At 33.8% G+C, this 24,550-nt stretch overlaps 5 protein-coding genes across 6 annotated transcripts in view; 3 read left to right on the forward strand and 2 right to left on the reverse strand.

The window, feature by feature from the left end:
- LOC18585954 (uncharacterized protein At2g39910) overlaps positions 1–2,750 on the forward strand; it is a 3,402-nt gene extending 652 nt beyond the window's left edge. The window contains exons 3-8 of the mRNA XM_018129164.1: positions 94–180; positions 285–475; positions 958–1,150; positions 1,281–1,345; positions 1,824–1,925; positions 2,023–2,750. Coding sequence (XP_017984653.1) covers positions 94–180; positions 285–475; positions 958–1,150; positions 1,281–1,345; positions 1,824–1,925; positions 2,023–2,173 — 789 coding nt within the window. The 3' untranslated portion in view covers positions 2,174–2,750. The remainder of the gene's footprint in view (positions 1–93; positions 181–284; positions 476–957; positions 1,151–1,280; positions 1,346–1,823; positions 1,926–2,022) is intronic.
- On the reverse strand, positions 2,870–6,223 carry LOC18585955 (probable sugar phosphate/phosphate translocator At3g11320). Its single transcript, XM_007009050.2, has 4 exons — positions 5,400–6,223; positions 4,127–4,230; positions 3,780–4,008; positions 2,870–3,430 (listed from the first exon to the last, which is right to left on the reverse strand). The coding sequence occupies exons 1-4, from the start codon at positions 5,838–5,840 to the stop codon at positions 3,284–3,286; spliced, it is 921 nt and encodes a 306-aa protein (XP_007009112.2). The 5' UTR covers positions 5,841–6,223; the 3' UTR covers positions 2,870–3,283.
- On the reverse strand, positions 10,523–12,431 carry LOC18585956 (60S ribosomal protein L35a-1). Its single transcript, XM_007009051.2, has 5 exons — positions 12,280–12,431; positions 12,121–12,156; positions 11,383–11,611; positions 11,262–11,304; positions 10,523–10,746 (listed from the first exon to the last, which is right to left on the reverse strand). Exons 1-4 carry the CDS (start codon positions 12,309–12,311, stop codon positions 11,263–11,265), a joined length of 339 nt encoding a protein of 112 aa, XP_007009113.2. The 5' UTR covers positions 12,312–12,431; the 3' UTR covers positions 10,523–10,746; position 11,262.
- On the forward strand, positions 13,310–16,455 carry LOC18585957 (putative disease resistance protein At1g50180). The gene is made up of 2 exons (XM_018129454.1): positions 13,310–16,166; positions 16,315–16,455. The coding sequence occupies exon 1, from the start codon at positions 13,357–13,359 to the stop codon at positions 16,138–16,140; it is 2,784 nt and encodes a 927-aa protein (XP_017984943.1). The 5' UTR covers positions 13,310–13,356; the 3' UTR covers positions 16,141–16,166; positions 16,315–16,455.
- LOC18585959 (probable disease resistance protein At1g58602) lies at positions 18,022–21,362 on the forward strand. Of its 2 annotated transcripts, XM_018129457.1 has the most exons (3): positions 18,022–19,793; positions 19,977–20,986; positions 21,167–21,362. In XM_018129457.1, the coding sequence occupies exons 1-2, from the start codon at positions 18,154–18,156 to the stop codon at positions 20,917–20,919; spliced, it is 2,583 nt and encodes an 860-aa protein (XP_017984946.1). In that variant the 5' UTR covers positions 18,022–18,153; the 3' UTR covers positions 20,920–20,986; positions 21,167–21,362. The 2 variants fall into 2 exon arrangements, with proteins under 2 accessions (XP_017984946.1, XP_017984945.1); XM_018129456.1 differs by having other exon boundaries at positions 18,022–20,986.

Consider the following 24,550-nt stretch of genomic DNA (forward strand, 5'->3'; position numbering starts at 1 on the left):
ATATATATATATATATATATATATATATATATATATATTTTTTTTTTTTTTTTTGCTTTTTAATTTTAACTTGAAAGTCTTTTCTTTTTTGAGGTTGAGTATCCAAATTTAGGTAAAATGGTTAATTTGGTTGTTCCTTGTGCATTGACTTGTCTTGATCACTGGTCACCCGAGGTGAAAGTAAGCATTTTTCTAATTTGAATCTTTCATAATTACTATTAGTTTTTGTGTTTAAGAAATGGGATTAATTTCTTTTTTGTTTTTTTTTCGCGGGTTATTTTTAGGGGCAGGGGATGATTAGTTTCATACATGTAGCAAAAAATGTGAATGCACCTGAGCTTGGTTGGTATGGAGATGTGATTCTTGATGCCTGCTGCCAGAACATTGCTTCTAGTGATGAGATATGGCAGTATGTAGTGGAGATGTCGGTGCTACTCGTGACTTGCATTCAAGGAGATAATCCCCGTAGCTCATGGTATTAATTGTTTTCTTCATCTCTTGATTGTGTTTGTTGATTAAGTTTAGGGAGCTCTTATGCAATTTCAATTGTCATTTACATAACTGTATAGGAAGGGAAAAATTGTGCATAATTATGTTGTAATGAATAATTGTGGATTTGAATGTCTTAATAGGTGCATCAAGAAAAAAATTTATGGATTTCTATCAATAGACCGATTGGATTGCCAAAGGGGGCTTTAGGATCAGGGCATAAGGCTATGTGCTTGGTCTTAGTATGAATTTCATTGCTGACCCTTTTTTCCTTGCTGATATCAGGATTGCTAGGGTGTTGTCCTGCACTCTTGCTTAGTAATGTTAATTTAGCTTCATTCTGCTGTTTTTGATAGTTTTTTCTTGATACACATAGCCGGCTTTTCGTTGTTCATATCTTGGGTACATACTTCACACCTTTGTTGCACTGGTGGGTAATTTTTTTCACTATCATTTGCTTTTATCTAGGTTTGAGAAGATGCTAAATGAGATGTTGAGTCATTTAGAGCGGCAACCAAGGAATAAGGAGCGATGTATTGCATGGCTTCAATTTATTGAGCCAATCTTCAATGCTATTGGCCTTGTGTTATTAGCCCATTTTAGGCGCATTTTCCCACTTTTCTTCCGGTGGATGCATGTTGATGATGAAACAGTTCTACTGGTAAGATTATTGTATGTGCAGCAAATTTCAGTTTAACTATTGGTCCAGATTAAGAAATAATTACCAGTTGCTGGTGTTTTTGGAAAGTTATGGGCATGAAACCGCCTTTTAACATTTCAATGTTCTGCAGGTTCTCAAACGGGTCCAAACAGTTATTAGGTTAACATGGATACGGAACACACCATATATTGATAGGTAAATTAAGTAACTAGGCTCTACCTTTGCTTTTGATTTATAGTTAGGTGATTTTGTAGTTGGAACAGAACTTTAATTTGTTCCATTGTTTTAAATGGCATTTTAACACTGAATTTGTCTCACAATGGACAGTGCTCGATGATTGCTGAAATGATAAAAATTGAAACAGAATGGAGAAACTTAATTTTGCCTCATTTTAAGATATCAACCTCATTTCTTTCTTTGAAATTCGTTCTAGACATACCTACAGCTGCTCTAAACTTCTTGGGGGGAATTTATATCAAAACCTGTTATAATTCTTTTCCTGCCACTTTCTGTTTGTTGCAAACTCTGGTTTGAAGATTCTATAAATTTGCCACTTGCTGTCTCTTAATAGTGTATAATAACTTAAAAGAATTTATTTTTCAATTGAATTGACTTTACTTCCTGGATTCTGCTCTCTATGGTTTTCGATCTTGTTTGCATCCCTAATGTTCAGATTGGTAGATGAACTTATTGTATTATTCAAAGAAGCAGCACTGAGAACGGCACGTGATGAAATTAGAACAGATATTCTTGATATACTGATCATGCTTCAGCAGTAAGTCATTGTATACTATTCTGTTCGAAATCTGTCAAGAATTTCTAAAACAATCTCTAGTCCCGTTTCCCTAATTCTCTTGTCCCTGTAATCTTAGATGCAAAGGTCAACAGTTTGAAACAGCCTGGGACAAGCACAAAGATGATCCAGACTTGACCACCCTTGCCCGTAATCTATCAAGCGAACCAACGTTGAAAGAAGAGAGCGATACCAGCTGTGTGGCCGTCCTGGGGGTTCGGAACTGTTGAGAATTCAATGAGATATATTTTCCCATGTATGTTTTAACTTTCATATAGTTTGAGAGTAAGCTCATGAGCTTTAGCTGCTCCTCCTTCCTGCAATTCTTGAACTACAGAGGGTTCTACTTGGCTCCCAAGATTGAAGAGGAGGTTACTGGACCTAAAGTGAAGGTCAAGCGAAAAGTAGAGAGAAAACCTAAGATGAAGATCAAACCTGGGAGGAGATTGAATCGAAGAGGGCAGTGAAATAAAGTTGGAGACGATTGGAAAGGATGATGAAAATGAGACAAAGGTGGAGACCAAGCCTAAGCCTGAGATAAAGCCTAAAGAGGAGACAGAAACTGATGCAACTAAGCCTCAAGTAGAAGCCAAGGCGGAGGTTGAAGTTATAGATGTTGAGTAGCTGCGTCTGACTATAGATTACCTCCATCATCCAACTATCACAGAAATTTTTTGTATAATCTCCGTACAGTGTTTTGGGATTGAGGATGTGCAGATGTTCGTAACTTAGCGATTGATATGTATGGAACAATGGTTTTCCAATAGTTTGTGAATACAAAGGATGATTTGGAAATTCTTATCATTCTCACAATGTGTCATTATGGCCATCATGAATATTACTAGTGGCTTCATGGCATTGATCACATCATCATACATCCATAATTAACATACAAGAAACCTGTGTTAAAGCATTACACATCAAAATGGTAAAACTTATGAGGTTTTTTTTTTTTTTCATTAATTAATCAATATTAGAAATGTTAATAACAGATCGATTGTGTAAAAGACCAATTCTACAACCCTTTCCTGAAAGAATAAAAAACATAAAATGATATTCCTCTACAACCCCAAGCTGGGAATGATAGAGACCAATCAGTCACTTATTGGAAGTTCTCTAATTTTTGACTAAATCCTGCAGCTGTTGCCGATACAAAAGAAAACCAGTTTCCCGGGCTTCCAGGGAAAACAAAAAAAAGAATCTAGGGCGCAAAATCCATGGCATCATATGCTACCACATGCCCCAAACTTGCCTCTTTGAACATTGTCGCTGTCCTCACAATGATCGAAACAAAATATGCGAAGATCACAGGCATATAAAGGTGTTCCAAGGATAATGTCTCATTTGCTTCGTTTCTTGGCTTCACTGTAGAGTATAACCCCAAAGACTGTTAGTGAATAACCAAGCATCCCAGTAACAGAGACTGGATTTCTAAAAATTAAAATTGAAACCACCACAGCTACAGCTCCTTTTGCGTTTCCTAGAACCTGCAAGAGCAAAGATCTCAGTATCTTTAAAAAAAAAAGGCTTAAATTAAAGTCTAACACTTATGGTAACCAAGCTGGTTTCTATAAACAACTAAATTGGTTAAATTCATACTAATAGGAGTTCAAAGCAGTCAAACCCTCAGAATCACTTTCTTGTTTGATCTTTTCTAATAAGTCTACTTATGTGTTACTTTAATTTCATACCACATAAAAGATTTAAACAACCCATCCTCTTCACCTTTTATTTTCCTTAAAAAGAAACAAAATAACTGTAGCAAATTCCTAAAAGCCAGGGAATATGGGGAAAAAAGTCGAGAAAAGCCTGCAACAAGTATCATCTATTTCATACCTGCAAAGTCAGGGCGCTGGTGTGTTTCGTGACCAAAAAGTTGGTCAAATTCACAAAATATGCTAGTGCTGAATTGAATAGTAGATACCAAATGATCTTGATGTCATCTCTGGCAAGGGCAAGGGTGATACCAACCACATTTTCTTCCATAATGAGTGTTGCAGGAAGTAGAAATACAACAGCTATTGGAGCCATGTAGAGAAGGAGGTTCATGGAATTCAGCTTCTCTCTAAAATAGATTTACAAGAATTTTTCAGTACCCATTTCTAGTCTCTGAACTAAAGTAAATATATAAAAATTAAGCCATCAACGATAAAGCAGAAGCATAAGGAATAAAAGTTCCTCACCCTTCAGAAGAAAGCAAAATGCCTTGTAAAACTGACTTGAGAGCTCTAGCAGCTGTAGCTGCAACGCACATGATAAATCCAAATAGATGGAAACTTGGTTCACCCTATGGACATGTAAGAAAAATGAGGTAGATTAGTTAAATGAAATAAAATAATAATAATAGTGCAGAACACAAATTTAAAATTTATAAAGTTAAAAGAATAAAATTAGAAGATTTTCAAATCAAAAAGAGGGGCAGCAATCCAGACCATACACTTTTAAATACCACAACCAAAATGTACAAAATAAGAAATGCAGGGGGAAGGAGAGAAAGGAAAAGGAGGAAAAGATGCAGTTCTAAGAGAAGCAGTGATGACTGATGAATCGTAACAATAACAAGGTTTTCATTCTATTTGAATCCCGCGAAGAAAATCCACAAAATGTAATCATTGATATTGGAAAACCTCCAAAATCAAGCTAAAAATTTGGTGTTCCCATAAGTTCCAAATGACACGATATCTAATTTTTCAAACCTTGCAGTTCTTTTCTTTCCATTCCTTGTTTCAGCAAACTGAGTAGAGCTTAAAGGAAATACTTACAACTCATAATTCTAACTTTGAGGTATTGTAATCCCTTCAACTACTAATCAATTCTTTTGGCTACATTATGCTCATGAAATCAAAATGACTCTTAAGAATCCACTTCTTTACTACTAGATGACAATTTGAACCTCTCATCTCACAAAAAAAATAATCATATTAGCCTCAATAATATGGGGGAATCACCATCAGATTCCCACATAATTCCCTCTCAATTATCACTTATAATCATCAAATTCAACAAAATAAGCAAATCCATTCCCACATTCCATTCAAATCCTCCGTAAATTATAAAAAAAGCTAATATTTACATGAACCAATAAAAATATAAAGCTTAACAAATCAGCAAATGAACACATATTTGAACAAAATAAGCAAACTCATTAAAACATTTCTATCAAATCCTCAACAAATCCGCCTTAAAGAAGCCTACCATTTCCATTAGCCAATAAAAAATATATAACCAACAGAATTTGCAGTCAAATTAATACAAATTTCAACAAAATAAAGCAAACCCTATTTCCACATTCCTATTAAATCCTCAATAAAACAAAGCCATAATGTTCATTAACCCCTCTATCATGACTTAAAAATGATATCAAACCAACAGAACAAAGCCAACCAATTTCCAGAAAGAAAAGCTAACAGTTTCATTAACCAATAAAAAATAAACAAAAATTATCGAAATACATACCCCACTGGCAATGATAACCCCAGTGACAACAGGAACAAGGGTAAGATAAGTAAGCCAAGCCTCCCTCTTGAATGTCATCAAGTAAGCGAAAACTGCTGTAAAAAACGGCGTCGTAGCCCCAATAGCCTGGTTGAAACTAACCGGCAGGAACCTCAAAGAGATATTTCCAAACACCACCGACACACAAAAGACCAAACTCAAAGCCGAGATCTTGAAAAACTGAACCCTAGATCGAATGGTCTGCATGGGAACCATCTTCATCCATGCAATTGCGATGTAGCTTAACAAGGAACAAGCTGTCATGTGGCACATGGTTAAAAAGATTGGGTATTTGAAACCGTAATTGCTTAGTAAATATTTGTTTAACAACAAGACACCAATGTTGGACGAGTACCAGGCCGTTACCAGCCCGATCGTGAACAATTTCGATTGGTTCTTCATGGTCCTTCTGGGGGTTTTGAAGATCTGGGTATCTTTATTTTGTGGTTAAAAACAGTGGGTGTTGACAAAAGGAAGGAAATTGGGATTATATGAAGGTGGATCTGGTTTGAGCTTGGGAAATTATGGGTTTTTTTTGTTGAGAAAAAGGATTCTTTTCAGATGATTCGATGGAATTAGCATCCATGGATCTGATACAAGTTTCTCATTACAAAATGAACGAACCCAAAACAGAACAACAAATAGAATTTCAATTTTCCTTTTTTAAAAAAAAAAAAAACCTTTCGGGTTTTGAGGAAGACCAAAGGAAAAGAATGTGCCTGCCTCTCTGCAAATTTCTCTCAGAGAAGAAGAAAGAAGAGAGACAACGAATTTTAAAGCAAGAGGAGGTAAACGCGTCTGTGTTTTTGTTTTTTTTATGTTATTTTATTTAATTTTATTAATTATTGAATGGGTTATTTTATTTTAAGTATTTTGTTTTTGTTTTTTAATTATTTGGAGGGTTGCTTGAAAGGTCTAATGTTAATGGTGGGAATTGTATGGTATAAGGAAAGGAGACTTTGACTTGTAAGAAGTTTAAGAAAACTTTTAAACTAATTAATGTAATGATTTAGGGAAAGAGGGATGAACTTTCCTTCCATATCTTGAGTTAATAATCAAAATTTATCAAAATTTTGTATATATAAATCTTCTTTTGTATCATAAATTTTATGTTTAATTTTAAGATTTTATAAATTTAAAATCGTCGAAGAAAAAATCTCATACTTTCAATTATTTTGCCTATTTATAAGGTTCGTGCGGATACATGTCAAATTTTTTACGTTGTACAAAATTTAATGATATTATTTTCCTTTTTCATAAAATTGAAATTTTAATTTCAATTTAGGAAAATAAGAAAAGTAAAAGTATTTTTTTTAAAAAATAAAGATTATTCTCTATGCTAGGAAGTGACAATTGCCAAATTTAAGACTAGTATTTTGTTTCTTTCAAATTTAAACATATATATACATATATAGTATATGATATGTTTAAATCAAGCTAGATGTGTAGCTTAATTACTAAAAATAGTTTTTTTTTTTTAAATGCAATTACCAAAAATAGTTAATTAATTAAAGTTAAGATATTACATAGTTTATATATTATTCGTGCATAGTTACGATGTACTATATGAAAAGAAATACTTCCTTTTTTTTGTCGATACAAGATATAATATCGAGTGAGGTAATTTACCTATAGGGGATCGAAATTCAAAATCTGAAATAATAAAATCGAAATTTGTCTTCCTAAATGTGTTTGCAAGTCAAATTGAGTAAAAAACCTAGTCCATGATATATGGGTCAATATCACACCTCTGGCCAGTTCCATAACTTGGACCACAGTCTATGGAAAAATACCCTAACACGTTTACAAGAGTATACCAAGTAAACAGAAGTTTGGTGCAAGGGTCGGTACAAATGCAGCCGTTAATTTATTTATTTTTAATTAAATTCTAAAGATTATGTAAATGTGACCCCATGTGATGTGAATTCCCATTTGCTATAATATTGGATCATGCAATGAACAAACCCTTTTTTGTCCAACCAAAGCAACACTTAGCCTATGACCCCAAGATTTCCTTAGTTTTCTTTATCAAATGAATCAAAAGGCTCTCTTTTTTTTTTGGATTACAAAAAAGAAGGTTCGAGATAAGATAACATAAAAGATCGTATATTCGAAATCAACGTTAACGAAAAATCAATAATAAAACTCGAAATCGAAAATCATTTATCGAGGTAGAAGAACAAATTACCTATTGAGCCAATCCTTTCTTTTCCATATTCATGACATATACATCAAAGGTTTGTTGTCTTTCATTATCTTTGTCTCTTTTCCATTCCATTCTTTCCTCTTTGTCTCAAAATTAGGTTTGACTAAACTTCTACAAAAGCTTAGGTTCTTACCTTTGTACCGTGGAATGCGGGTTATGAAATTCAAGTTCAATCCAAAAGTGCATAGATTGCTCTATGGAAAGTTGTATATTATATGATAAATCAATCAATCAAATTTCTCCGAAAGCGTACGATTTTGAATTTATTTTCAAATTGATTATAATTACGATAATAATGTTTAAAAAATATCAAGAAAACATTTTTATTTTTAAATTTATAAATCGATTTTTTGTTTTTGATGCGTGTGCAATAATAGGAAAGTTGCCCGCGATATTTCTTTTATCGGATTTATTTCGGATTCAAGTGGGTTTAGCTATGTATTTGGGTTTTTTTTTTGTTTCTAATATAATCATTAAATGATATAACTAGATAAAATTAATTGCAAAATTGGATTTTCATGCAATCGTTTGTTTAATTAAGGCAACAACAAAGAGGGTGAAGCCGGCTTAATTATGGAGACCAAGTCGGATTATCAACAATTCTCCACGTGCTTGCATGTAATTTACTTGAGAAATCTTTAAAAGGCCAAAGCCAACTTATTGGATATAAAAAATAATTATTTACATGTTATTGGAATTGGTCACTCTAGTTTCCGAGTTTTTTATTTTCATTCCTTCTTTTCAATTCGAGTTTTATCGAAAAGAAAAATACGTAATGTTATTTTTTGTTTTGACAAAATTTATTTTACACGCGCTTGTCATCATGGCGATATTCGTTATAGTTGGTAGGAAATTGTGTTTTGAGTAGAATTTTAGATTAAAAAATTTCTCGAAAAATTTTACGGTTTCATCAAATTTATCAAATTACGAATTTCATATTTTGGATTAATTTTTACTTTATAAATATTCTTATGTTAAGAATTTAGGAATACAATCTAAAAATGTGCTAGAAGCTCCAATCTCAATCAAGAATTTGTAACATGTAAAGTCTTTGTCTTGCTTTTCTTTTTAGTTCAATTAAATGCTATAACAATTAAAGCTTGTGCACTTTCCTGTTACATTTATTAAATTAATATTTAAAACTACTTTAAAAACGAAAAGCGTTAAAAGTAAATTATATTTATTATCCGATGTTGTATTGAAATAGACATAAAAATCAGATTTTTGAACTCGAAATCTGATTTAATCTCTATTTTTCTATTAATTAGTTGGTTTTTTTTTCTTTTAATAAAACATTGGTTGGGACTAGGGATTATGAAATTCAATTTGACCTACGAATTTTGTCCTTAACCTTTCAATTATGCTAGTGAGTATACCAAAGGGTCTATATATAGGTTTTGAAAGAATATCTTTACCTACTAAATTAAAAAGATGTCGTTTTTATTGTCTAACTAGTATCGTATTAAATGAATAATAATAATAATAATTTAATCATCTGATTATTATTTTTCTGATGAGATAAAAAAAAAACATTTGTTGCATATATACATCTATTTATAGTATTATTCATGGACTATTTAGTAGTTTCCACGTGCATAAAATGTACTAATATATAAATAGAGTTAGCAGACAAAGAAGGTGTATAATAAGGCGTAATGCAACTCACGTTGCCAGCCTAATCTTCTGCCAAATTTCTTTTGTCTAATTGGAATTTGTCCGACCCCCCAACCCTCAAGTCCTTTTGTCACCTACACGTTTGCATGTATATATTTGTTAAGGTTTGTATTACACGATAAAAACATATATGATTTTCGTGTTTAGATCCTTTCTCGACTCATCTTACGAGAGTTTAACTTTGTTCCGTTACTTTTTATTATCATTCTAATTCAATCAATCCTTATTTAAAAGATTTTATGACGTTTAATTTTAAATAATTTTCATGTTTAAATCTTCTCTCTGACTTGTTTTATTTGAGTTTCCACTCCTTTATCTTCGATGTTCGAATCACTATCTCATTTCATTATAAAACTTTTTACGATGTTTAATTTTATATGGTTTTCGTGTTTATATCTTCTCTCAGCTTATTTTACTAAAATTTTATAATCATCTCATTTCATTGTTAAAAATTTTAGAGATATTTAATGGTATTCGGTTTTACTTGAATTTCCAGCCCTTTATCTTCTATATTTGAATAATTATATCATTTCATGTGAAAAATTTTACATTAAACTTTGATAAATAAATAGTAATCGTTTTTTTTCTCCTCTTTCTTTTCCTTGCACCGAATGCAACGTGAGGGAGAGAAGATGCTTTAGACACTTCATCAGCTGCCATGCCAATTTTCACGTAGTGGCAAAGAGCATGCTTTGATCCAAAGCTTCCATCTTTAGCTACCATGGGCGAGTAGCTTGTGAATGTCAAAGTGCCCTGCTCAACTCCTCAAAATCTGTGCTTCCACTTTCTTTTAAGCCTGTTAGCACACGTTTTCCTACCTCTTTCCTGCATTTCTTCATCTATACCTTACTTTAATTCATGGTAGCAGGGCATCATGCATACTTGATCTCCCAACTGCTTCGATGTACACATGATTTCCTCAAGAACCACGAAATACAACAGCATTTCAATCACATGCTTTCTGCAGCCTGATTACAAGGTCACTTTCCTCAGCTTGTTTAAAGATCAACCCACCATTTTTGACAGTGTATAAATCAAGCTTCCGGGTTTAATCACAAATAGAACTCCTACAATGATGCCAATGCCATCAATGTCCTCATTCGATTATCCAAATTGGGACTGGGAAGAAATGATTTTCATGCATGCTTTTGGAAGAAATGAATGAAGTTGTTAGGGCTAAAACAGATTATGATACATGCTCCAGTAGATCAAAGTTGCTATTCAGTTCCATAAATGATTAATTACCCAAAACTTCATTGGAAAATCCTTGATAGAAATATGTAAAGAAACGCAGAGTCTTACCCACCATCCTAAACAAACAAAATGACTGTTCCAAAACACACAACAATTCAACTAAGTTTATAAAAACAAAGTGAAAATTCAGAGTCACTCGAGTCATCAATTGAACTCCATCTGGCATCTAGACAACTGCAGAGAACGAGGAACAATACATAATTAGTAGAGGGTAAACAAGGTTAACAGATAAATTGCATGTACCAAAATAAAAGATAACAAATTGTGTTAACCACAGCAACAACAAAGATTGCAAAGACACAAGCAGAACGCAACAACAGCAAAACAATTAGTAGAGCTGAATTATGCCATACAGGTAACGTAGCAGTTTCATAATGAATTACGCCGTACAAATCGCTTCGAGTTCATGCAAAAGGCATGTATGAATCATTATAAATATTGCCAAAGTAAGATTTGCACAGATCGCTAGAAATAGACACCAAAATTAAAACTGTCACAAAGACACACAAAAAGCACCTAAGAATGGATAAACCCTAAAGATTAACTTGACTGTAAAGCAGCAAATGTTAAAACAGAAAGTTACTTTCTAAAACTGAAAGAAGATTAGTCACATACAACTAAAAACAAGCAGCAAACTCAAGAACCTACAACAGAACTAAGAAGATAATAAACTAGACAGTCAATATTACCTCATATATTGCTGGGGTACATGAAGACTCTAACTTTATCTCCCTGCAAAGAAACCAAATGATACATGTAAGATAAAAAGCAAAACATAAACCCGTTAAAAAACAACAATATCACACTTACCATGGATTTAGGGGGAAGGTTAGACTTGAACTTAGCACGAATAACGCCACTGTTACCATGAGGTCTAGTAACCTTTCCCCAAATGCAACGATAGTGTGAGCCATTCTTCTTCACCTTAGCCTTGTAAATGTAGGCCATTCGCTTGCCACAGTACCAAGCTACTTCCTCCTTGCTGTTAACTCCCTCAATCTGGATCAATGAAGTGTTTGTATACTGGTTCGACTTCGACCTAACCATCCACCACCAACAAATTATAAGCACCAACCAAAAAAGAAAAAACTCTTAACATCAATTTCCACTTCTGCCACTCGGTTCAACATTTCACAAAACACAAGATAACCCTAAAACCTCATTTAAAGCAAGTGCTTTCTCTTATATACAGCAAAACCTACAACTTTCAATCACACCCTTTGTTCTCCAACACCTAATTTACGTTCACCAAAAGGAAGTCACCGGCCTGACCCAATAGCCAAAAAAATACCCAACTTCTCCAAATAAATGCGACTTAATTCTTGTTTCCTTTACTCTTTTTTCAACAAATAAAGATTTCAACTTTTTTTTTTCTGTTCTTCTATATTTCTCAGCAGCCACATAAATTAAATCAGCTAGCTTTAGTCAAACTTTTAGCTAAATATCCAATTTCCTTAAAAAAAATCTCCCTAATTCCCAATAAAAATCTTAAAATCAACAAAATAACAATAAAATGAAAGCCAATAAAAAGATGGAATTTTTAATTACCTCTTGTAACCCAAGATGGTTCCTCTTACATAGAGTCTGCAAATCCGAAACAACAAAACAATTAAAAATGAAAAGAGTAAGTTAAATCTAGCTTAAAATGGAAATTTGAAAAAAAAAATTGGGGTTTTGAAAGTGGAAATGAAGAGATCAAAGGGGGACCTGACTCGCTCTCCTTGGCGCCCCTTCACCATTTTTTCCGATTTGGAAGCTGATGCCTTTTCGTTTCGGTCCTGATAAGGGCGACTGCCAGAGAGAGAACTAAAACCCTAATTAGGGTTAAGACTTGGGGAATTTATATCTAGAGCGGCTGAAGTTTATAGACGGTAAATTTGATGTATAAGCGTTTAGGGTCCAGGAAAGATCGGTAAGTGAAATTGGGTTGTGGATTTGGGCCTTTGTTGGGCCACGATTATTCTTGGGTGGGCTTTTTTTCTTATTTTCTTTTTACTTTTTTCATATTAAATAATAAAAAGCCAAAAAATGGGAACAATATATAGTATTATTAAAATTTAATTCGGAAAAAACCAACCAAGATATCTTTTCTTTTTAAATTTTTTCATTTATTGCAATGTGTGACGATTTTTTTTATCGAATTATTATTTTATTGATAAATAGTAGTGTTTTGAATTCTTAATTACAGTTTTAGGAGTTTAAATTTAAAAGAAAATATTTGGATTTGAAATTTTATAAAAATAGTAAACATATTAAATCATAGGATTAGCAGAACTTATATAATTGATACGTGTCCATTGAACAATTATATTAATTTTATTAAAATTTTAATTATAACTAAAGAAACACTCTATGAGGTTTTTGAAAATGTTTCCTCAATGAATAAAAATACTTATCATTTTTAATATAGTAAATAATTTCTTCCAGTCATTTAATTTACATAACATACTTTAGTCAATATTTGCAGGCAATGAATCCTTCAAAATTAATATACTAAATAATAAGTCAATGTTCCTTTTGTTGAAAAAACCGTCAGGGACCAACCAAGTTATTCAAAGGGAGGACGTCCTTCATTGTTTTGACTTTATTGAAGCTTTGGGTTTGTGCTTAGTTTGTGCTGCAATTCAAACAGATGGAAGAAATTGAGTTAATTGATGTTAAATGGGAGTCACAAATATTGACTAAAGTATATGTAATTGATTAGCAGAAGCCATTGACTTGCCCAATTCACCTTTTCAGTCTTTCCACCCTGTAGCATTTCATTGTCTTGCCTTTGCAAGAAGAATGGCTGAGGCTATCGTCTTTCTTGCCATTGAAAGAATCGCAGATTTACTCATTCATGAAGCCCTTTTCTTGAATGATGTGAGACAAGAAGTTGAGAGCCTAAAGGCTGAACTAGAGCGGATGAAGAGCTTCTTGAAAGATGTAGACCGTAAGCAGGAACAAGATGAACGTCTTCGCACTCGGGTGAGAGAAATCAGGGATCTTGCTTATGATGCTGAAGATGTTATAGACTCTTATATTCTTGAAGTTGCACATCGAGGAGGCTTCCATGAGATCATCAAGAGGTTTACAACACTTTCCACTCACAAAGTTGGGAAGCAGGTCAGAGCTATTCAAAACAAGCTTGGGGACATCTCGAGAACTCTTCCGGCTTATGGGATATCAGGAGGAGGAGGGGGCTCTAATTCTACTGATGAGATGCAGCGCCGGTTAAGAAGATCGTACCCACATGTTGAAGAAGATGATGTTGTCAGCTTGGAGCTTAGCACAAGGGATGTTATCGATCAATTAATGAAGAAAGAGGACAGACTCCATGTTGTTTCCATAGTGGGCATGGGAGGCATAGGTAAGACCACTCTTGCAAAGAGGCTATATAATCACAATGATGTGAAAAGACATTTTGATTGTTGTGCTTGGGTTTTCATATCCCAACAATGCTTGCCAAGAGAGGTTTTCCATGGAGTCTTGATGAAGGTTCTTTCTCCTTCTCGAAAAGAAAGAAAGCTAATCGATAAACTCAAAGAGGATGAATTGGTTGAAAAGCTTTATGATGTTTTAAAAGAGAAACGATATTTGGTGGTTCTCGATGATATATGGAGTTACAAAGATTGGGATAGTCTTAAACCTGCTTTTCCCAAAGGGCAAGAAGGAAGCAAGCTCTTATTAACAACACGCAAGAAGAAAGTTGCTCTGCTTGTTGATCCATGCAGCTCCCCAGTAGAGCTCCCACTTCTTACAGATGATGAGAGTTGGAAACTTTTCAAAAGGAAAGCATTCTCAGAAAATAAGATGGAGGCCCATGCTTGTTCAAAAGAATTTGAGATGTTAGGAAAGGAGATGTTGAAGAAATGTGGAGGTTTACCTCTAGCAATTGTTGTATTGGGAGGCTTACTTGCAACAAAGAAGTCATGGAATGAGTGGGAGATGGTGCAAAAAAACATCAATGCATACTTGAACAAGGACCAGCGACAAGAGTATGGCGGAGTTACTGAGATTTTGGCTTTAAGCTACAATGAGTTGCCCTTTCATTTAAAACCATGTTTTTTATATCTTGGTCATTATCCAGAAGATTTAGAGATTTCAAAAAAAGAATTAGTTAGACTATGGATTGCTGAAGGTTTTATTTCTCCATCACTGGGAGGAGGAGAAATGTTGATGGAGGATGTAGCTGAACAATACCTAGAAGAGCTAACAAATAGATGTTTGGTTCAAGTTGGTAGAAGGAATCATACAGGGGCAAGTGTGAAGACATGTTATATTCATGATCTCTTAAGAGATTTGTGTGTGTCAAAAGCTCGAGAGGAGAATTTCTTTGGAATTGTTCAGCCGTCGATGAATGGAAACGAGAATTGTTCTCTCGATCTAACTGTTGCTGCTGTATCCAAGATGCGTAGAATTGTTGTTCATCCTAGCAAAAGGTATGTTTCCTTGAAGGGAGAATGTCCCAACTTACGTTCTCTTTTACTCTTTCAAGATGAGGAATTGATAAGACTACGCATATCAAAATGCAATAATTTTAAATTCCTAAGGATCTTGAAACTCTTAAGAGAGGTTGGTTCATGGATTATGCCAAGTGCAATTGGTTATCTCTTTCATTTAAGGTACTTGAGTTTAAAATGCAGGAAGTTGGTCTTGCCATGTTCTATTGGCAAATTGAAGAATTTACACACTTTATCAATCCAAGTGGAATTTTTAGTGAAAATTCCTAATGTCTTGTCTAAGTTGGAACGCCTGAGGCATTTTCTACTAAACTACTACCATGGATTCAAAAAGTATGGATCCCACGAGTGGCATGAAATAAAAGGGTTTTGCCAAGTAAACACTTTGGAAAATATTGAAACTATGAAGTACATAAGGGTTGAGAATTTGACTAAAAACAATGCACTGCTCAAGCTGACAAATATTCGGAGTTTAGGAATACAGTTTATGAGATCAAAAGATGTTGAGACTATCCTAAGATCCCCTAGCTTTGGATTAGACCGCCTTCGATCATTGCACATGAGGTTAGAGGAACCAATTCCATTTCCAACATTGGAGCAACTTTCTCAATGTCACCACCTCTACAAACTATTCTTACATGGGAGAATACAGGAAGACCCACGTTCGAGCCATCATGTTTTGAAATTTCTTCCGACCAACATCTGCAAGTTAACTTTGTGGGAGTCGCACATTAATCAAGACCCAATGCCTGTACTAGAAAAGCTACCTCATTTGAGGATTCTCTGCTTAGGGTCTTCATCATATAGGGGGACTAAAATGTCTTGCTCTGCTAATGGGTTTCCTCAACTTGATTCTCTTCACATATATTCATTAGATTTAAAAGAGTGGCAAATGGAAGTAGGGGCAATGCCATGTCTTCGTAGCTTACATTTGACTTGTGTTCCTCGCATGAAGATGTTTCCAGAAGGGTTGAGGTATATCACTACTCTTCAGGAAATGAAATTAAAAGGGATGAGGAAATCACTGGTAAAGAGGATTCAAGTTATAGAGGGAAGGGAAGGCGAGGATTTTTATAAAGTGCGCCATATACTCTCCATCCGGATCATTGACACGTGGATTCGCTGAACTGATGAACTTCTAATTTTGTTGTGGTGAGTTTGTTATTTCTACCATAAATCTCTTCTCTTTTCATTTGAGTCTATACTTTCCATAACAAATTATGCCAATTTATTCTCTGTTTTTGTTATATTATTATCTTAAAACAATAAACATGAACATGGTTATGGATTGGCTTGGCAGGTTTGAAGAATCGATGGCTGAATTTTATGAGCAATCAGCACTCAAATGGCTATCTTTCCATGTGATTTGGGCATTAATTTGTTGCAAGACAACGCCACTGTAATTGTCTTACTGTTATCTTTATGATGTTGTTTTCATTTATTTTGGAATTACTAATAATTTGTAGCAATCTGTATTCCATGTTTGTTATTTGAAATTTGCAGTTCTTGTTCTTGTGTTGTATGGTTTGTTCTCTTTGTTCATCTTATTTGTATAATACTGAATCTCATTGGTTCTATCAGCTATGTGAACAATGGCTTGTCATTCTTTTAATCCTGCAAAATTTCAAAGCTCTCTCCTTGTTCTTTCCTCTTCAAGAAAGGTCTGCAGATAGCCTAATGGTGGAAAGTAGTAATTCAAACGTTGCAAGTTCTGGGATTTTAAACCCAAATTCCAACAATGTTTTTGTAAATTTACTTTCATGTCTCCTTATGCACATAAGCATGGCGATTTTAGGAAAAATGATTCATTACTGGTCTTCCTGTTTTTCTTTCCTCTGTTCTGCGAGTATATGATGTGTTTGACATTGAGTTGGCCGCCAAAACTGGGAGCTTGCAAGCCAGCGCAATGCCAAATGTAATGTGTTTGGTATTGAATTGACTGTCAAAAGTTACGGTTTGAGAATCAAAGGCAAATGCTAAACAAGACTTTGATGTCTTGTTTGATCGACTAGGTCGTCCTTGTAGAACTGCTTCCTTTGCATCTAACTATGGGTGATGTCCTGAGATCAATGAAGAACATCAATTCACCTCTACTCTTCATTCTTAGGGTGGCAACTTCTCTCTGGTAGTCACGACAAACTGTTGTTGCTGAAGGCTTCTCAGTTTTCAAGATTGTTGGATTAATGGAGTTAAAGAGTGGCGTAACTTCCATGATAGCTGCAAATGATCATGTTATTTGTCATTCCAACCCTAGTGCAATATGCTTGATGCTTAAGCAATGTCAATCTATCAGATGATTGATTAAATTTATTTGAATTATTAAAAATTCCTTAAGAAGACAACCTACAGATTCCATTAAAAACAAAAGGGCAATTAGATAGACAGACTCTGAGCACCAAAACTGAATTTGTTCTTTTCTCCTTGTCTTTTTCTTCTTTTATTTACTTTTTTTTTTTTCATTTATGTGACTAACAAAGAATAAGACTACACCCAGAAAGAGATCGCTACTAGTGTATAGAATAATAATTCTCAAAAAATCACAAAATTAAACAAAGAAATGGAAATACATTAACAAATAATTTATATCATCAACTTAGTTACAGAGTCATAAATGATGAAAGATAAGATAAGAGTGATACAATAAAAATGCTCAAGCAATTTTCCTTGCTATTGCATGCCAGGCTCGGATTATGTCAATTCATCTAACACCAATGACAAGTAATTGACGATTGAATCTTATTAAAACAGTGTTTGATAATTACCTATACTTCTTCCTTCCTGTATGGCATCGAATCCTATTGAATTTGTGGGACAAAATTAGTAGAGAATAAAGTAACGAATAAGAGACACTTTGTCCTTTTGCTTTTGTAGTTCCTGGAAAACAAAGTAAAGAAAAGAGATTCTTTGTCCTTTTGCTTTTCCTTGTCCAATATGAAGAAAAGAATATCAACTAAGGCAAGTATAGGTACCCAGCTGAAGCTAATACATATAGAAATTCAAAAAATTGTGTAGAAATTGTTGATACGGCCTGATTTATTGTTCTCCTCCAAAACCCTTCGACTTGTGCAATTAACCATTTTGTTCTTTCAAATTCAGCCACACTGCCTTGTTGCATTTCCATCTTACCTTCGAAAGAAAAATGGCAGAGTCAATCGTCTCGCTTACCATTGAAAGAATTGCAGATTTACTCATTCATGAAGCCCTTTTCTTGAATGATGTGAAAGAAGAAGTTGAGAGCCTAAAGGGTGAACTGGAGCGGATGAAGAGCTTCTTGAAAGATGTGGACCGTAAGCAGGAACAAGATGAACGTCTCCGAACTCGGGTGAGGGAAATCAGAGATCTTGCTTATGATGCTGAAGATGTTATAGACTCTTATATTCTTAAAGTTGCAAATCGAGGAGGCTTCTGTACGATCATCAAGAGATTTACAACCCTTTCCAGTACTCACAAAATCGGGAATGAGGTCAATACTATTCTAACCAAGCTTGAGAATATCTCGAAAACTCTTCTGGTTTTTGGGATATCAAGGGAAGGAGAGGGCTCTAATTCTGCTGCTGAGATGCAGCACCGGTTAAGAAGATCGTACCCACATGTTGAAGAAGATGATGTTGTCAGCTTGGAGGTTAGCACAAGGGATGTTATGGATCAATTAATGAAGAAAGAGGATAGACTCCATGTTGTTTCCATAGTGGGCATGGGGGGCATAGGTAAGACCACTCTTGCCAAGAAAGTATATAACCACAATGATGTGAAGAAACATTTTGATTGTTGTGCTTGGGTTTTCATATCCCAACAATGCAAGCCAAGAGAGGTTCTCCATGGAGTCTTGATAAAGATTCTGTCTCCGTCAATAAAAGACAGAGAGTTAATCGATAAACTCAAAGAAGATGAATTGGTAGAAAAGCTTTATGATGTCTTGAAAGATAAACGATATTTGGTGGTTTTTGATGATATATGGAGATATGAGGATTGGGACAGCCTTAAACCTGCTTTTCCCAAAGGAAATGAAGGAAGCAAGCTCTTATTCACAACACGCAATAAGGAAGTTGCTATGCTTGCTGATCCTCGTAGCTCGCCAATAGAGCTCTCACTTCTTACGGGCGATGAAAGTGGGAAGCTTTTCAAAAGGAAAGCATTTCCGGAAAATAAGATGGAGTCTCATGCTTGTTCAAAAGAATTTGAGACGTTAGGAAAGGAGATGTTGAAGAAATGTGGAGGTTTACCTCTTGCAATTGTTGTATTGGGAGGATTACTTGCAACAAAGAAGTCATGGAATGAGTGGGAGATGGTGCAAAAAAACATCAATGCTCACTTGAACAAGGTCCAACAACAAGAGTATGGTGGAGTTAATGGGATTTTGGCTTTAAGCTACAATGAGTTGCCCTTTCATTTAAAACCATGCTTTTTATATCTTGGTCATTATCCAGAAGATTCAGAGATTTCAAAGAAGGAATTAATTAGGTTATGGATTGCTGAAGGTTTTATTTCTCCATCATTGGAAGGAGGAGAAATGTTGATGGAGGATGTAGCTGAACAATACCTAGAAGAGCTAATAAATAGATGTTTGGTTCAAGTTAGCAGAAGGGGTCATAGAGGGACAAGTGTGAAAACATGTCGTATTCATGATCTCTTAAGAGACTTGTGTGTGTCAAAAGCTCAAGAGGAGAATTTCTTTCAAATTATTCAACCACCGATGAATGGAAATGAGAATCGTTCTCTTGATCTAACCGTGGCGACAGTACCCAAGGGGCGCAGGATTGCTGTCTATCTTAACGAAAGGTATGTTTCCTTGAATGGAAAATGTCTAAGCTTACGTTCTCTTTTACTCTTTCAAGATGAGGGATTGATAAGGCTACACATATCAAAATGCATTAATTTTAGATTCCTAAGAGTGTTGAAACTCTTGAGAAAAAATGATTTTTGGACTCTATCAAGTGAAATTGGTAATCTGTGTCATTTAAGGTATTTGGGTATTCAATGTCAAGGAGTGGATTTGCCACGTTCTATTGGCAAGTTGAAGAATTTACACACTTTATTTATCCAAGTTCCCGGTTGTTCAGTGAAAATTCCTAGTGTCTTATCCAAGTTGCAACGCTTGAGGCATCTTGTACTAACCGGCCATTGGAGAAACTGGCCGGTCAAATGGCCTGAAATAAAAAGGTGTTCCCAAGGAAATAGTTTAAAAAATATTGAAACTTCGAAGTACATAAGGATTGAGAATTTGACTGAAAACAATGCATTGCTCAAGTTGACAAATATTCAGAGTTTAGGAATACAATTTGGGAGATCAGAAGACGTTGAGGCCATCCTAAAATCTCCTAGTTTTGGATTACGCCGCCTTCGCTCATTGCACATGTTGTTAGATGGATCAATTCCATTTCCAGAATTGGAGCAACTTTCTCAATGTCATCACCTCTCCAAACTATTCTTACGTGGGCAGATACAAGAAGACCCAAACTCGAGCCATCATGTTCTGGAATTTCTTCCAACAAACATTTGCAAGTTGACTTTGTGGCAATCGCTTATTAATGAGGATCCAATGCCTGTACTAGAAAAGCTGCCTCATCTGAGGATTCTTATCTTGAAGAACTCATCATATACGGGAACTAAAATGTCTTGCTCTGTCAATGGGTTTCCTCAACTTGATTCTCTTGATATCTATGGATCAAATTTAGCAGAGTGGCAAATAGAAGAAGGGGCAATGCCACGTCTTCGTAGTTTATATTTGGTTGTTGTTCCTGGCTTGAAGATGGTTCCAGAAGGGTTGAGGTATATTACTACTCTTCAGGAAATGTATTTACATGGTATGAACAGATCATTGGTAGAGAGGATTCGAGTTAGAGATGGAAGGGAAGGAGAGGATTTTTATAAAGTGCGCCATGTACTCTCCATCGGAATATTTTAGGAGCTGTACGGAATGTCTAATGTTTGTTCTTTCACAGAAAGCATCATCCTTGCCCAAAGTAGTTGTGGTGAGTTGGTAATTTCTACCATAAATCTCTTCTCTTTTCATTTGGGTCTACCCTTTCCATAATGAAATATGTCAGTTTGTTCATTGTTTTTGTTATTATTGTTACATTATCTATTGCATTTCCCAAGTATTATTATCTTAAGACAATAAACATGAAAATCTATTTGGATTGACTTGGCAGGTCGGCACTCCATTGTCCAACTTTCATGTGATTTGGGCATTAACTTGTTGCAAGACAGCGCCACTGTAATTGTCTAACTGTTATCTTGATGATGTTGTTTTCATTTATTTTGGCACTGTGACTGAATTGTAGCAATCTGTATTCAATGTTTTTTTATTTGAAATTTGTAGTTGTTGTTCTTGTGTTGCATGGTTTGTTCTCTCTGTTCATCTTATTTGTATAATACTCATTGGTGTCCTATCATCTATGTGAACGATGGTTCTTTTAATTCTCCAAGAGCTCAAAGCTCTGTCCTTGCTCAGTCCTCTTCATGAGGACAGGTTTTTAATGGTGGAAAATAGTAATTCAAAGGTTGCAATTTCTGGGATTTTAAACCCAAATCCCAAGTTTTCTTGCATATTTCAACAACATTTTTGTAAATTTGCTGTCTGAAATAGTTCCTATTTGTTCCACTCTCAATGAGACAGCAGGAGGGCTCGGTGCAACTGGAAATTCTAAGAAAGTAGATGCTTGTGAACTCTTTCCTGTTAGATACAGGGTTCTTACCTTATGAGATAACACATAGGAACATCCTGTGCTTTCCTCTATCAAAGGATATTAAAAATATACTGCCAATGAATAAAATAATTTTCCTTTTAAATATAATAAATAATTTTTTTATTTTTATTTAATTTACAAGAAATAAAAGTGATTAAATTCATTCGAATTATGAATTTAAACACTTTCTTTTAATGGAGAAAACTATCGAAGACAAATCAACTTGGGTCTTATCAATTAGACCGCCTATATATATATATATATATGTTTGTTTATTTATTTATTTATTAACTTCCTTCTACTATCTATTTTTCAACAATAGTAGAAAATTTCATTACTCTAATGGATACTTCATGTCACAATAATAGAAATACCATAGCTTCACTTCATATTTCCTTTTTTCTTTTGGTTTTTATATCGTACAATGAATAACTCCATGACACTATAAGCCAGCTAGCTACTTATTATTTGCAATATAATCTAAACCATTATATCTTATACTAAAAAAATCCAATTTATAGTGAAATTAATTGTTATAAGTCTTGATCTTGTCAATTTTTTTTGTCTAACAAAAGTGTTATGATGGCAAAGGGAATCAAATTTCTAAGTATAGCCGGCTGAAGAAACAAGTTAACATAATATAACAAACAATTAATTTAGAGTAGCTAGGGAAACATAGTGAAGTAAACTTTTGTTAATTAAAACATTAATATCTATATAACACGTAAATTATATAATATGATAAAATACATATAAACATACATTTGGTTTTCACAATTTATATAATAAAATGCACCATGTACTCTCCATCCAAATAACTAAATACAAATAATTGAAAGCAACATTCTTCCTTAATATAGTTACGGTGAGTTACTTATTTCTACCATAAATATGTTTTCTTTTCATTTAAATCTATTCTTTCCATCACCAATTATGTCAATGTGTTCTTTGTTTTTGTTAATATTGTTATATTATCTACTACATTTCCCAAGTATTATTATATATCTTAAAGGCAATAAACATGAAAATATATTTGAATGGACTTGGCAGTTCTGATGTGTTGATGACTAAAATTTTATGAGCAAGCAGCACTCCAATGCCCATCTCTCCATATGATTTGGGCATTCATTTATTGCAAGACACCACCACTGTAATTGCCCTGTGAATAAATTGTGGCAATTTGTATTTGATTTTTTTTATTTATTTGAAATTTTTAGTTGCTGTTCTTGTGTTGTATATATATTTTTTGTTCTCTTTGTTCATCTTATTTGTATAATATTATGAGTCTCATTGGTGTCCTATCATCCATGTGAACAATGGCTTGTTAATCTTTTAATTCTGCAAAAGCTCCAAGCTCTTTCCTTGTTCATTCCTCTTCAGGACAGGTTTACAGATAACCTAATGGTGGAAAGCAGTAAATCAAAGGTTGCAATTTCTGGGATTTGGAACCCAAATTCCAACAACATTTTTGTAAATAAAGTAGTAAAAATGATTCATCGGTCTCTCCACCAAACATGATTCATTTGGCATTACCTTAGTCTTATCGAAATCTACACTTCAATCTTTTTTCGTCTTAACAAAAGTAGTCCAGGAAATGTTTCTACTGATCAGGTATTCCTTCATTTTCTCCTGCTTTTTGCACAACCCCAGGATCAGATGATCAGGGAGTTTGCTCCTAGTTGTTCCACTCTCAATGAGACAGCATGAGGGCTTGGTGAAACTGGAAACTCCAAGAAAGTAGATGCTTGTTACTGGTCACTTGAAAGAATACTAAACCAGGGCTTGGCCCCATTTTATAATGAAATGCCTGCAAGAAAATTGAAAATTGGTAAGAACTGGTAATAACATATAGGAAGAGCCTTTAACAAAAATGGGACTAACATGGTACCAAAGTAAAATAATTAAGGTTTCAAATCCATGTTAACATAACATGGGACTAACATGCTAGTTTCCTCCATATTTAACAAAAACCGTAATAAATTTTATTTAATCTTCCATGTGAGTCTTATATTATTGATCTTTTTCTCCTTTTTTTTTTTTTAAAAAAAAGAAGTGGGAGTGGCTAGCATGTGTTAGAAAATTGGTGGAAAAAGAAAGCACAAGGAAAATAGCTTTTGCTTTTGCATTCCCTGAAAAGGACTCAATCCTAACTTTTGAGAAAATAATATTCGAGTATTTAATTTAATAATAAATGTATGTATTTTTATTCAAAAAATTTTGAATTCTCTTTTTTTTTTCACATACAAAAATCACTTAACAAAATAAAACACAAAATAAATCTCTTATAACATGATAATCCATAATCTCATTTCTTAGTGATATGATAATGGGTAAATGTCATTAAATGAACAATTCTTATAAAAAATAAACGATAATTAAAGAAAACATTTTGTCTTTGCTCACTTGATTAATTTTCTACATCATGTTTTCTCATTATTTTTACAACTTTAGGGATAATAACTAGGCTCAATTAGATTCATTTCTTATGCTTCGTCCTCTCATAATAGAGTTAAGTTTTTCACTTTTTTATCTAATTAGAAAGAATATATATATGCTTCTCCCTATCATATAATTCATTAGGGTACAATTGAACATATATATATATATATATTTAAATATTTATATTTTTTACATATATTAATAGAAATATAATCACATTTTGTTAATAACAATAAGTCTAATAATAAAATAAAATTAAAGTTAAGAGAATTAGATATAATGACAGTAATTATTTATAACTATGTAATTTATATCATGAATGTACTTGTAGGTGTAATTGATATGTTTTTTTTTAAATGTTTATATATCTTTGTATACCTTAACATAAATTGATATCGTATTATCAAA

This window comes from Theobroma cacao, chromosome 10, assembly GCF_000208745.1.
Source record: "Theobroma cacao cultivar B97-61/B2 chromosome 10, Criollo_cocoa_genome_V2, whole genome shotgun sequence".
Classification (NCBI taxonomy): domain Eukaryota; kingdom Viridiplantae; phylum Streptophyta; class Magnoliopsida; order Malvales; family Malvaceae; genus Theobroma; species Theobroma cacao.